Raw genomic sequence first — 13,534 nt, forward strand, 5'->3', positions numbered from 1 at the left:
AGGTCTGGGATTGATCTGGTACCATCTGAACTGAGAGCAAATCAAAGTGCTGCCATACTGGGAAGCATTCCCACGGGAGTACCTGACTGAACCCAGCAGAGTAGAGTTTCCCCATGGATGTGCAGGAAATGGTGATGCTTCCAGGGGAGCCTGGCCACCAAACCTCTGCTGATCCCACAACCCAAATAAGCTCATCATTGCAATGCCAGCTAATTGTGCCTCCATACAGGAGCTGGACTCAATGATCCATGTGGATCTCATTCCCACTCAGAATATTCTGTGTTTCTGTGATACATTGCCCAAAACACCATCAGTCTCTGACCTACTTTTGTCTCCAACAAAACATTTTCTATTCTTATTTTTCCTGCTCTTTGCCCTGGTTTTCAGCTTGCTTTCCGTGCCATGACTCTGCATGTACATTCAAGGCTTATACAGCTGTTATTGATGTTTTCTTGTAAATATAGGTTTGGGCTGCAACCCACCCATTACATATTCAAAGGGTGCTTGATTGACAAGTCTCTCCAAATCAAGAGGAAAATCAGCTGCACGCTACTCTTTTATTTTCTTCTCCAGAGATCTGCTTGGACTCCCTCCTGTGCTGTGCCAATTCTCAGGCCTGCCTGCTCCCCACAGACATTTAGGGGACCTTTAAGGCTTCCCTGCATTGATTTTTACATCCCATGAGCTGTGGGAAGCAGAGGGCTGGCATTGCACCTTGCAGTGGGGGTGCGGGGGCTGCCCTGGAGCTCTCCTGTGAGATCCATGGTGGGGCTGTCTGTGCCAGGGGTGGTGCAGCCCTGCTGCTGGCATGCATGCCACCACACCAGAGAAAACACCGCAGCCAGCTCTGTCTCCAGAGCAGGAGAGCATCCCCTGAGCTAGCAGAGGCAGCAGCTCACATCTGTTCAGGTGGCCACACGAGCTGCACAGCCGTAACACTGCTGCTTCTCATTTATTCACCTGCCTTTTTTTTCTTTTTCCCCCTCCACCCTCTTGCAGACAGATTTCCCTCAGACAGGACCTCCCCGTGGCTGTTTCCACTTGTGTTGTTCCCTCTGCTGAGTTCTAGGCCCTGCACAGGGGTGGGCTGGGGGCTGAGTTTGCCCGAAGGGCATTGCTTTGTACCTACCAGATGTGCTGAATTTCTCACTCTGGCTCCCTCTGAGCAGCCCCCTGCTTCCCATTGACCTTGCTGCAATTTAGATTCTCATCCTTTTGCCAGTCCCTGCAGCTGATTTATTCTCCTGGTGTTTAATGTTGGATTTGCCTCTTTGGAGAAAGGTTATAACCACCTTGGAAATACTTGAAGAGCCGACCTTCTCTCTTTTTTGTTACTTTTTTTTCCTCACTCCTTGAGAGCAAGCTCCTGTTATGGTATGTGGTAGCCTGCAGTTTCCCTGCTAGCAAATTCTCTGCTGGTCAGGTCTCTATGTGAGCATTTGCATTCTATCATTAAGCCTTTAGAGATCTTGCCAGCCACTGGTTTGGCATCCAGTCATTCTCAGCAGGACTGGTTGCCTGTATCCTGTCTTTAGCTAATGCTCTGTCAACCACAGGGGAAACTCAGCCAACAAGATCTCTATCAGCCTTTCAAGGACCAACCATTCTTCCATGTGGACTGAAGTCGTATGCTCTGGCCTGATCTATTTATTAAAGAGCTCTGCCAATCAGCAGACCTTGTCAAAAACAATGTTTCCCCTTATCCTCTCCCTCCTTCCTGGAAAATGTTGATGTGAGTGACAAAATGTTTGTTTTCATTGACTTATTCCATGGAAATTTACAGCTTCTGTTGGAAAATGAAAGATACTTTTTCAGCTGCTGAAGATCTTTCACTTTAAGGCTTTTCAGATTTCCAATAAAAGAAAAATAATTGAAAATTTTAAAGGAAAGGCACTAATCACTTGTTAACACATTTCAGATTTCACTGAATCTCAGCCTTCCAGCAAGACTGCTCTTTGCTTAGGTTGACCAGTGATTGAAGGGTTCTCCTATCACAGAGGTGCTCCTGCAGGATGTTGCTGAGGCTTGCTGTGGCACACATTGCCACCTGCTCTTCTGGGCAGTGTTGGCTACCTCTTACCGCCTCCATTATTTTCCTGCATTGCTGGTTGGCTTCACACATGCAATAATGGTCTTTTTTCTTGATGGAGTCTGCTGACTGTCTGATCATCTTGATGGCTTTCAAGCATTGTTTCAGAAGAAGTGGTTTTTGTTTGGAAGACAGATGTAATTGTGTGGCTTAAATTCTTCTTTGTGTGGCAAAGATCTTGATCTTGTTACCATTTCTTTCTTCCTGTGTGGACTAGATGTAGTCATATAAGCTATAACCAGAGTCTTGTTCATTCCTCTGTGTTTGGGACACCATGTCTGAATGGAGGGGGAACTCTCTTAGACACTTCAGACCCAAGACAGGGGGTTTCCCTTCACTTATTCTTTAGATGTGTAGAAATCTGTGAAAAAACCAAGCAGTTCACACAGGTATCTTGCATTTTGATGACTACATGATCCTCTCTTGCTCATCTGAACACATCTGGTGCTGCCTTCCCCTCCCATCAGATATTTACCTACTGTTCACCTTCCAGACCTAAACACACACATGGGATCATGTCTTTGTTTCTATCCAGGCCATGGGCTTCCTATTTTATGGACCAGAGAGTGAAGCATTGCATCACATCCATCTCATTAGGCTCTGCTCTGCTGTACAAGCATGAGGGAAGGTGGAGAGGGTTGACCAAATAAAGCCTGGAACTGCTCCATAAGTGAGATGTGCTCACAAAGCTACTGTGATCACCAGAATTAAGCTTTAAAGTACTCTGAGCAAATGCTGTATTAGCTGAGCTCTGAGAATTGCTGTGTATGCCTGTGGTGTGTGTGCATGCACATGTGTGTCTCAGACAGATGTTGTCAAGCTCACCCTCCCTGAGCTTGGCAGAGAGCTCTTTCCAGAAACTTGGGCTTGTGACTTCAATGCCTAGTTGATTCCTCTGAGCTGGCCTCCAGTTTGTCTGACACATATTGGCTGGCCATTTAAGCACAGCTGGATTGGTAAGAGAAAGCTTTGGAAACCAAAGAGCCTTGCCCATCCTTGTTGGCTGGGGGAGATGAATCTCTCCCTCTTGCCTGCCCAGCTCTGGAGGTGCTGTCACTCCAACACCTCAGTTGTACCACGTAAAAAATCATCAAACAGATGGTAAGGCAAACACAGGAAGAGAGGGTTTTCCTTTGGAGAATGCAGCTCCGTCTAAACTCCAAATATCTTAAAATACTTTCAGTATGAAAAGTGCTATTTTTAAAATCTTGAAACAACTTTTAAAAATGTGATGTAATAGGTTATATGAAATATAGAGTAAGTCCAACTAGTCTTGTCCAGATTAAAAGAAAAAGGTTTGTTTATTTTTATCATAGAGAATTTAGTCGTATTTGTGTTTTATCCTAGCTTTGAAGAGAAAACTTTTCTCATCTTGAATGAGTCCAAATTACAGTACCCCAATTCTCTTTTGTGAAACAAATTACTTTTGTGAAACAAATCACCAGTTCATAGTGAAACTTAATGGGAAGAGTTTTCTTTAGGATCAAACCATATTTATGCTGCACAGCTGAATAATTCAGTTGGAGTTCTCTTACAGATACCTCAGTCCCTCACCTGGAAAACAGGAAAAGCCCCATGTAGCTGATGTAACCGATCATAAAACATGCACATTGAATCAAGCATGATAGCAATGAGGAAAAAGAATGACCCTGTGGGTACGGCAGTGGTCTCAGACATGAGATCCGGGTTCCCTGTTCCCTGCAAGCGGTCCCTGTGGCCATGGCCCCATCACCTGAGATCACCCTTGTTAGATAGCAGTTATGGCTTTGGCAGTGCTCTCAGGGTGCCATTAGGACTGATCGACTGATCGAGTGCGCCGTGTGCGCAAAGCCCCAGCCCGATGACGAAGGTGGCCCGAGGTGACGGAGGTGACTTGGTGCTAGGTATCAGCTCCTTGGTTATAAGGAAACATGCAAACCTTTTTCCTCTTGGCTTCTATTGCTTTTCATTTTCCTCTCGGCTCCTTGAGGGGAGCCAGAAAAATGACACCGTTAGAAGTCTGCTGGGAGCTCACCAGTTGAGGGGCTGGTGGCACACAAGACCTGACAGACTTAGGAGTGAATAGGAGCAAACCCAGCAAGGGTTAGGTGAGGCCAGCGAGCTTTATTTTTGAAGCGGCACAGAGAGAGAGAGGGAAGAAAGGAAGGAGGAAACAGCTGTAAGGACATTTTTGTTGCTGACTGGTCCAAAGGAATGTGTATAAACAGCTTTAGATGTATTTTCCTGAGCATGCTAAGTGTATTTACTCCCTGCTCTAATTGGTCCTGCCTGAAGTTAGCCAGGACTAAGAGTTCCCATGGGAAGTACGCCTCACTGACTAAAGGCTCTGCAGACCGACTGGTGTTCACAGTGCAACCTGTGTTTGTGATGGCTCCTGAGCTCTCCTTTCTCACAGCCTCCTGCTGCAGTGCCCAGGGCCAGTGCAGATTTGGCCCTGCTCAAGGGTGCACAGGCCAGGTGGCTTTACTGCAGGGCAGCAGCAGGGCCTGGCTGGCACCAGGGCTGGGGCTGGCAGCACAGGAATAAAGGGCTGCCTCTCCCTCCCGGGAAGGCCGGTCCACATGGCTGAGGCAAAGGATGCTTGAATTTATTCCATGAGGTGGCTGCAGCTCAATTCTTCACTCAGTTCAAGCAGGTTGCAGGCACAGGCTCCGTGAGCAGGAAGGTTTTCCCGGTGTGTGCATTGCCATGCAGGCACCAACAACTAAAGGCATTATTGCACGTGCAAATGCCCCTGGATGCACACAAAGTGTTTGTTTCCAGTAAAACCCAGATGGGCACTTTTTCTGAAGAAAGTGCAAGCAGTCAGCAAAAAGGGGGGGGAAGCATAAACCAGTTTCTTGTTGCAAAATGTCGTTTTGATGGAACTGACATTTTTAGCAAAGCCAGTATAAATTTCAATGTTTTGTTTTGTTTGTTTTAAAAAAACAAACACAGAAAATGTCCAAATATGTAATATTGACATTTTCAGAACCAAATGTTTTCCTATTCCATCCCAGCACAGTTCTTAAAATTTGAGTTAACTTTTTCTTAAAAATACTACAAAGAGACCAAGGGGAAAAGAAGGTTTAAATTCTTCTGAAGTATGTGGGCTTTCCACAAATATTATCTTTTCATTCTGACTCAACACTTGAGCCCATCCATCAAAGTGAAAATGAGATGCCCTCTTTTGGGAAATGCATATTTTACTCCACTATCTAAGCCAATTAGTTGTGAAAATGTTTCCAAAGAGCCCTGCCCACAACTGGTGATCTTTTGGGCTGCTGGCATCCTCCAGCCAGCAGACACCTGTAAAATGCATCCTTGGCAGGGTACCAGCACAACTGCCCTTCCTATGCAGTTGTTCCCTCAAGGCAGAAGCAGGTTACAACCTAGGCTATCACCTTGTTCAAAAGAAAGATAAACCAAAAATCTCATCCAGCTGCTGGATTTCTAAAAATGGCTTTCCCTGAAGGTGCTTGAGGGCAAGAGATGTTGAGGGAGAGAGATATTTGGGAAGTGGTGGGCACGGGGGCGGGGAGGTTCTGGGCGCAGAATGATACAAAAGTAGGATGTGGGAGCTGCCACTGCCTTGCTGGTTGCCAAGCCGTGGAGCCAGCAGAAGTTGTTGACAGGAAGGGAAGCACTGGTGTTGTTCTGACAGTTTTTTAAGCACTGTGTAAACACTGGTGATAAGGACTGATTATAACTGCATTTCTCCTTCATCCATTATATTGCTTTGGATCTACACAGAGAGCCCACAGTGAGTGAAAAACTGAGCAGTGGGTTTGAGTCTGACCTTGGATGCTGAGTTGGGCTTGGGATCTCCAGCACCATTTGTTTCATAAACATGCTGAGCTTCTGGTTTCCCTTTTCTTTCACTTCCACCTTTCCTTTAAAGCTCTCTTTCCTTCAGTGTTTCCTAAATCCTACCAGCCTCTGATGGGTTGGACACAGCTCTCAGGACCTGGCAGCAGAGCCAGTCACACCTGTCATTCAGAAGAAGATACTGCCTACAAATTTACTAGAACCGCTGAAGGGAACCAGTAGCAGAGGAGAGGTGGAAAAAATCAGCCCCAAGAAGACACCAGATTGCTCCCAGAAGGAAAGCTGACCTTGAGGGGGTGCGAGGTGTAAAGCACCAGCAACATGCAGTGTCATGCGTGATACACATGCCAACTCTCCAGGAGTGTTCCAGAAGCATTTCCATTTCCAGGAGGTTTGCCAGTTTTTATCTCATGTAGAAGTTGATGCTCTGAGCCCCAAAGACCTCCTATTCAGTCCCTCGTGCTGCCCATGGCCCAGAAATTCTCAGATTTTACACCTGGCTGGAGGGGTTATGAAAACCTGGAATAAGTCCAGTCTGCTTTTGATTTATTTTTCCTTGAGCTGTCTCTTTCCATGACTCTTCCTTTATCTTGCAATCCATCCCATGACATCTCTTTACCCCTTCTCCTGTGGCCCACACCAAAACTAACTCCACCCTTCCCTGAGTGTCCCAGTTAGGAAGCAAAGAGGTAACTACATGCCAGCTTGTACCTTCTTATCTAGTCACAGTGTGTTCCCCTAAGGGAATTTTTGGCCTGGGATTGTGTGTGTGTGTATGTGTGTGTTTTATATGCTTTATATTTATCACAGAAGGGATAGACAGTACATTATGTCTTCAGTCCAGGAGGTTACACACTAGATAAGAGACAGACAGATATACTACAACTGCTCCAGCCTGTGGAGTTGTGTTCCTGAGATAGCACTGGCAATGTAACAGGTAAACTGTTTCCAACCCCCCACATTTGGGCACTGGATTTTGTGTCAACAAATCCAGATCCAAGCAGAGATTTCAATGTTGATGTTCCCGCAGACAGAGAATAAAGTCCACAGTGCTTCCTCCATTTCTGCCACAACTGAACCTTCTCATAGGCATCAGTCTCTCATCACCCCCATCCCATCCACTCCTCCTCTGGCTTCATTCTCACCCCTTCTGTCCATCTCCAGTCTGGGTGTGTTATGTGGTTCAGTGATCCCGTTGCGCTCCTCCAAGAATACATCCAGATTCAAAAGAAAATAGGGGGTGTATGTGTTTAGGCAACAATGGTGTCAACAACCTCATAGTAGCACCTGTTAACCAAAGCTGGGAAAGTAAATTTAAAAAAAAAAAAAGGTATTTTGGTATTACAAGCTAGAATCAGAGATGGTTTATCTGTGCCTACTTCTTGCATCTTTTTTGAAACCATCCTACAGTTATCACCCTAAAAGAGCAATCCCTTTTTATTCTGTTGTTTCAATAACAGTGTCCTTGCCACTGAGCCACAGCTGTGGCAGGCTCCAATGGGCATCCAGGGGCTGATTCTCAAGCACCATCACTCCTCACAAAGCTCAGAGGCACACAAGCACTTCCACAAAGGCATTCAGCAAGGGAGGTGTTGCAGAGCCTTTGAGTCATCCCACAAAATCCTGCCCTCCTTCACCTCTCCCCCAAAGCCTTTGTCTTATGCTGTGAAGGTTAACAGCATGCTGCAGCATCACGGTGCTCCTTTGGGGATGGGGATGCTGGGTTTATTTTCTCAGGAGAAACAGATAAAGGTGGCACCAACTACTACCCAACACGAAAGCTAAATTAGTAAATTTATTGTTCTTTCAAACCTGAGGGACGTGACAGGAACTGTTTTGGATTTTGATCCAAAGCTTAGCAAAGCTGTGACCTTTGTATCAGCCTGACAATGAGCAATTGAGGCCGTGCTGCCCCAGCATCCATCAAATGCAATGATTTAGTGGCTTGACTGGCATTGCAGAGATAACAGTCACTGTAACTAAACATTGTCACAAGATGGATGTCTCCCACTTAGAAAATATTGTCTTAACTTAGGCTTTAGTTTCTGGGTGTTTCTGTGAGGGTCTCATCCCAGCGTCTGCATCCTTTACAAACATTATGCAGACTTTAATGAATGTATCTTTGTGGCTTACCTGTGAGATAAGAGCAAACCATCATCCTAATTTCAGAGGGAGGGAAATAAGGCAGCAAGAGATCATCAGAAGTGTAGCCACTCCTTGTGTTACCTAGCAAGAACTATATAAATTTCAACTTTCCTGATTAGCTTTTTTGTTGCTCTTTATGCATATTCAGCATAGCTCTGGCTGGCCCCAGCTCCAGTCCAAAAGGCTGACAACCTTCACACATGCAATCCCTCAAGTCTTGCACTTGGCAACTTGAAATGAGACATATGCAACACACATCTCAAAGCTCTAACTCCCTAACCTGTGAGGGCTTGACATTGCCTTTTTGGTGTCCTGATGCTTCTGTTCATGCCACAGATATTCAGTATACACTTAAGTTTAAAGTAAAGCTGACATCACCCCTGCAGTGTTATTTTCAAAGACTCCTGTGGTAAGGCTAATTAGGCCATTAACAGTATCTTACGAGATTTATAATCACTGGCTATATCAAAGGAATATATCAAACAAATATCAGATTAAGTTGTACCTACGTCTCCCTCACCTTCCACAAAACTCCACACTGATTGTTCCAATGCTACTCATGCAACTGCAGGGCAGTGTGTTTTCTCAAGGTTTGATGAGGAAAACCAGAGCTGCTGGAGCCCAAGTCAGCAAAATCCATGTAATTCTTGCAGCCTTCTGCATCTGCATGTGTCCTCAGCCTCAGCCATCTGCTGGGAGTTTGCAGGTGGAGGAGATGGGGCAGGAGGATGGTCCCTGCCCCATCACACTGCTGGGTCCAGTTGAACTTCTCTGCAATAGCTACACTTCTGCTTGAGCCCTTTAGCAGCTTCTCACCTTCACCTCCAGGAGATGTGAACAGAAGGGACAGATTTGTTTTTGATTTTTCCTTCCTACCAAAGCCCCCCTTTCTGATTCAGATTTTGGCATAGTTTTTCACTGGCTGATGATCAGCTTGGACACCAGAACAATTTCAAGGTACAAATGAGATTTTGAGCAATTACTTCTGCTACTCTAAATGCCTAGCAGCTAGTCATAAGCTTCTTCCAGGTCCCCCAACCTCCCAAAGACCCTCCTCACCCACTGTGGGGTTCCCTGTTGCCAGCTCTCACTGTAGGGCAGGGCTTTGCTGGGGCAGCCCTGCAGAGCTGGCGAGCCCACAGCCCAGGTAAACCTTTCTCCTCCAGCACTTTACAGCTCTAGGACTGTTAAAGCTCCTGAGGCTGAGCATCTCACAGTGGTTTTGGGAACAGGTTATTCTGCCGGCCTCTGGCTTGCTTTTATATTTCCAGGTTTCCCAGCTGCTCTGCATGGGCATTAGGAAGGCTGGGGTCTGCTTCTTCCAGTGTGCGTGGTGGGACTGGGTCCCTGCTGTGCCACACAAGCAATAATTTATTGCTCTCCTGGGTGAGGAGAGGCTGGCTGTTTGCCTGGGCAGTGGGGCTGGGACCCAGTGGGTGCTCTTGCCAGCCAGGGTGTCAGACAGGGTAGCAGAAATGCTTTCGTTCCAGCTAAGTGGTGTTGGAAAAGTGTTTTCTTTTCTTCCTCTTTCTAATTTTGGGCTCTGAACTCAGTGCCCAAAGCACACATACACCCAAGTCTAAACTCCAGCAGGCCAAGATACATGTGTCATTATGGGGACTGTACAAACAGGAGCAGGATGTGAGGGAAGGATCCAAACAATGGTGTCTCCCTTCTTTCTGCCCAATGTTTATTGTGATTTTCATGTGTCTGTCCCTGGCTACCCTCAGGCATGTCCATGGCAAGTAGGGTTGAGCTGCACCTTCCCTGTTTAAGCCAGACCTCCTCTGTCCACTCCATTTGACTGTTTTTCCCCCTTTAAAATTCATTTTTCAGATTTTCCATGATGGAAGACAACACAGGGAGCATCACTGCGGCTGCAACACAGCCCACTCCTGCCTGTTTCCAGGCTAAAGTCACTATATCTCCCATCATCTGTGCAGCACCAAAAGAGGACCAGAAACACAAAAACAGGACCAGAGACCTACATGGGGACGAGATGAGGAAACAGCCTACCCATCCACAAACACAGCCATCTCTGACTGAAGGATGTGGCCCAGGACAGGATGCAACCAGGCAAGTAAAAAGACAACAACTCATGAATATTTTGCAGACAGACCCAAAGACATTTTTGAGTTCTAATGGAAAATAATAGTTGATACTTTGGAAGTTTGTAATAATGCATTTTATCTATGTGATTTTTTTTCTGGAAGACAGGCAATGATATCATATTATTGATGGTATTCTTTGTACTCTGCCCAATGTCCTTATTTGCACCATTTTCCATCTCTTATCCCAATCACTCATGAATTGGTCATTCATTCAGCCACATAGTTAAATGGACAAGAATACAGATCAGTTGGACCTTGAAAATCAAGGGGTTTGTATTTAATATATTTTCACCTGTGAAGCAAGACAGTGATATTAGCTGAAAGGGGATGCTCCCACAGTGAGTTTCCTCTCTCACACTTCCCCAGAGAAGAGATCCTACCCACCATATTTCACCACGTTGTGTGTCTGCACAGGCACTGGGTATTGAACAGAAGCTGTACTTGGAGCAGTGCACAAAATATTATATTCAGCACACTAAAAAAAAAAAAAAAAAAGAAAAAAAGGAAATTAAATCATCATGTCCTGAGAAGTTCCCTAAACATTCCTAAAATAGATTTTTTTCATCATTTCAGGTCTTGTGCAGAACCCTGGTTGATGAGATCTGGGAATCTGCAGTTAATTTGCTCATTAGGAGGTGTTTTTACAACAGCTTTCAACACTCACAAGTTTTGTGTTCTTTCTAAAACACTCACTAAATTTCCAATAGATAACTGCATGAGGAGATGAATGCCCTCTTGATCCCATTGATCCCCTAAAATCAGCACTAAATCCAGACTCTCCCATGGTTTCCTTTTGTCAGTATGGTACCCAGGAAAGAATCAAACACGTTCATATCCCCAGATATGCCAGGACTGGAAGGTCCTGGGTTCAGAACGGACCTGACGGAGCTTTCACCTGTGTATCCCAGGAATGCATCCACTGCCTCTGCCAGCCTGCACGTGTGCCAGCAGTGAGCCCTGGGCCGTGACGTACAGGGAGCAGCAATGTACTCCCAGCAATGGCTGGGAGTGTGCTGGGGAATGCCAAGGATGCCACAACAGGAAACACGGAGACATAACATGTCCAAGTGGGGTAACTGAGGCAGACGGAGCAGGAATGCGATTACATGACCCCCGCGGGATTTGGCTGAGACGCCGGGGCGTGCTGAGCTCATTCCTCCGTCAGAGGGAGGAAGAGAGAGGAGCAGGTCTTGCTGTTTGTGTTTTATCAGCTAGAACGAAAAGGCATCAGTAAACATTGTGGTTTGGGGAAAGACGGATTCCAGCGCATTCCCCAGTTCCCGCTCTGTGTCCCAAAGTACAGCGAGAGCAAGTGAAAGTTTCCACTGGTGTAGGAGAGGGAGCCACCTGCCAAGGCTTGCCTGGAAGCCAGCAGATGCCAGGGGGTCAGGTTAATTCAGTGTGCAGGCTACAGGGCCTTTTTATGAGCTCATTCTTCAATGTGATCAGGAGGTTTCCTTTGAAAGAGTTTCAGGTTTTTAACTTGAAAATACCACTTTCTCCAAAATAAAACTGGGGGTGGGGGGTGGGGAAAGAGTTTCTGTGTCAGCTAATGCAAATAGTCCCTTGTCTGTGGTTTCAGCTCTGGGGAGTCCTGCACCAAAAATATTTTAGGTCCAGTAACAGTATTATGAATATAGAGAACGTGGAGTTAAAAGACCCTGAGACCCTATTAATAAATCATCTGAGTGTTCTTTTCTAGGTTTTGCAGGTATCTTAAGTGTTTTATGTGAAGCTCCGAGAAAACAGAACTACCAGTCCATCTGTGTAACATGGCTTGCTCATTCTTCTTCATTCTCAGCACAGTTTGGGGTTATTCCTATCAGCCCCTTTGCATTTTATGCACAACTTCTCAAGTTCCATCACTTCATTAGGAAACAACCATGTCCAGCAGCTCTGGCAAGAGTAGCAGCAGATCTGAGGTGCTCACAGAAAAGCTGGGAACAAAATTTTCAAAAGTTTGGAAAACAGTTCTCATAGCAACTAGTTTGGGCCAGTACCTGAAGCATCCCTCATGGCAGATCAGAATCAATAAAGGGGACCTCATCTAAACTACTTTGCCTCCCAGATATATTTCCTTTGAATGATTCCTGCTTTTCCCAGGTTGAACACTGCTTATAGGTTAAATCAAGGTAGCTTTTTTTCTCCTATCTGGCAATACTGCAAGTCTCACATGGGCAAGAAGTGAGATTTCTTTCAGTCTTCTATGCAATCAGAAGTCAGGAGGTTTATTTTAGTTTCTAAACTATATGGACCATATCAGAGCTCTGAACTCTGCTGGAATTTTTGAAATGGTTGATTTTGGGTTTCAGTTCACATTGGAAAGGAGGATTTAGGTGACTCTTGGTGCATTTGGTGCATTCATATTCCTGTGCTTGTCCTTCCTGGTTTTAAACTGTCACCTGCCAAAAACATGCTGAGGTCAGGATTCAGCTGGTGGCCTGGCTGGTGGGAGAAGCAAAAAGTGGCCTGAACTTCCCTCTTTTAGCTTAGCCTGAGCTTGGGAGTGCTGACTTTACTGAAAACTTGTTTTTATCAGTCTTCAAAGCTGCTTGCTTGTTACTCAAGGGGCAGAGAGGCAGTAGACTCCACTTGTTAAAGTCACTTCTCTGACCACAGACTTTGACCCCTCCCCAAAATGCTAATTTCTAGTGCCAACCCAAAAAGGGTTGCTCAGCCCCTCTTCCCCTATCGTTACTCCTGCTCTTTGACAAATGTAGATATTGTAACTTTTTTTTAATCAATATATTCAACAGTCTCTCTTGTTATGTAACTATCAATACACATACAATACAGAAACATCTCGAAGTACCTTATTTATTTTTGTTTTACTAACAGGCTGACATTCCTAAACAGATGGCTGAAGAACAAACCCGGGCTCCAGGCTTTAGTGCTGAGTTTTACTGTATGGACCCTGGGATGTTTCTGAGATGGTTTCTTTGAGAAATGAGGGAAGTCCCAGGGGTGGCTCTGCTGTGAGCAATTCTGCTGGCTGTCCTCCTTCCTGTGCAGCCACACCCATGCAGCCAAAGGATCAGCCAGGAGTATTGTGAGTCCTTTTCCCAGGAGGGACTGACCCAGGTGGAGGTAAAGGATGGCAGGAGAAGCTGTAATGTGCCTCTGTCCCCAGCAGCCCTCAGCTGGGTTCAGCTATGCAGCTGGATGTGCATGACAGTAGTCTGAAATGTCTCTTTCTGCTGACAGCTGAAGCTGATGATGCACTGGGCCAGACATTGCCTTTGCCCAAGCACCAGTCAGTTTGCCCAAGATCTAAGGCAGTCTTGGGGCCAGGCTGAGAGAAGAGGCAGGGCAGTGCCCAGCTGTGCAGCCCTTCAGCAGAGAGCCAGCATTTACCACCCTGACCACAGCTGTGCTCCTGCAC

General features: G+C 45.8%; 1 protein-coding gene across 1 annotated transcript in view; it reads left to right on the plus strand.

Annotated features, from left to right (window-relative positions):
* LOC110468659 (uncharacterized) overlaps positions 1–13,233 on the plus strand; it is a 65,021-nt gene extending 51,788 nt beyond the window's left edge. The window contains exons 5-6 of the mRNA XM_077783775.1: positions 9,878–10,117; positions 12,991–13,233. Of these exons, the coding sequence (XP_077639901.1) occupies positions 9,878–10,117; positions 12,991–13,081 (331 nt within the window). The 3' untranslated portion in view covers positions 13,082–13,233. The remainder of the gene's footprint in view (positions 1–9,877; positions 10,118–12,990) is intronic.
* Positions 13,234–13,534: the final 301 nt, after the last annotated feature.

The sequence above is a fragment of the Lonchura striata genome, chromosome 6, assembly GCF_046129695.1.
Source record: "Lonchura striata isolate bLonStr1 chromosome 6, bLonStr1.mat, whole genome shotgun sequence".
Lineage (NCBI taxonomy): Eukaryota > Metazoa > Chordata > Aves > Passeriformes > Estrildidae > Lonchura > Lonchura striata.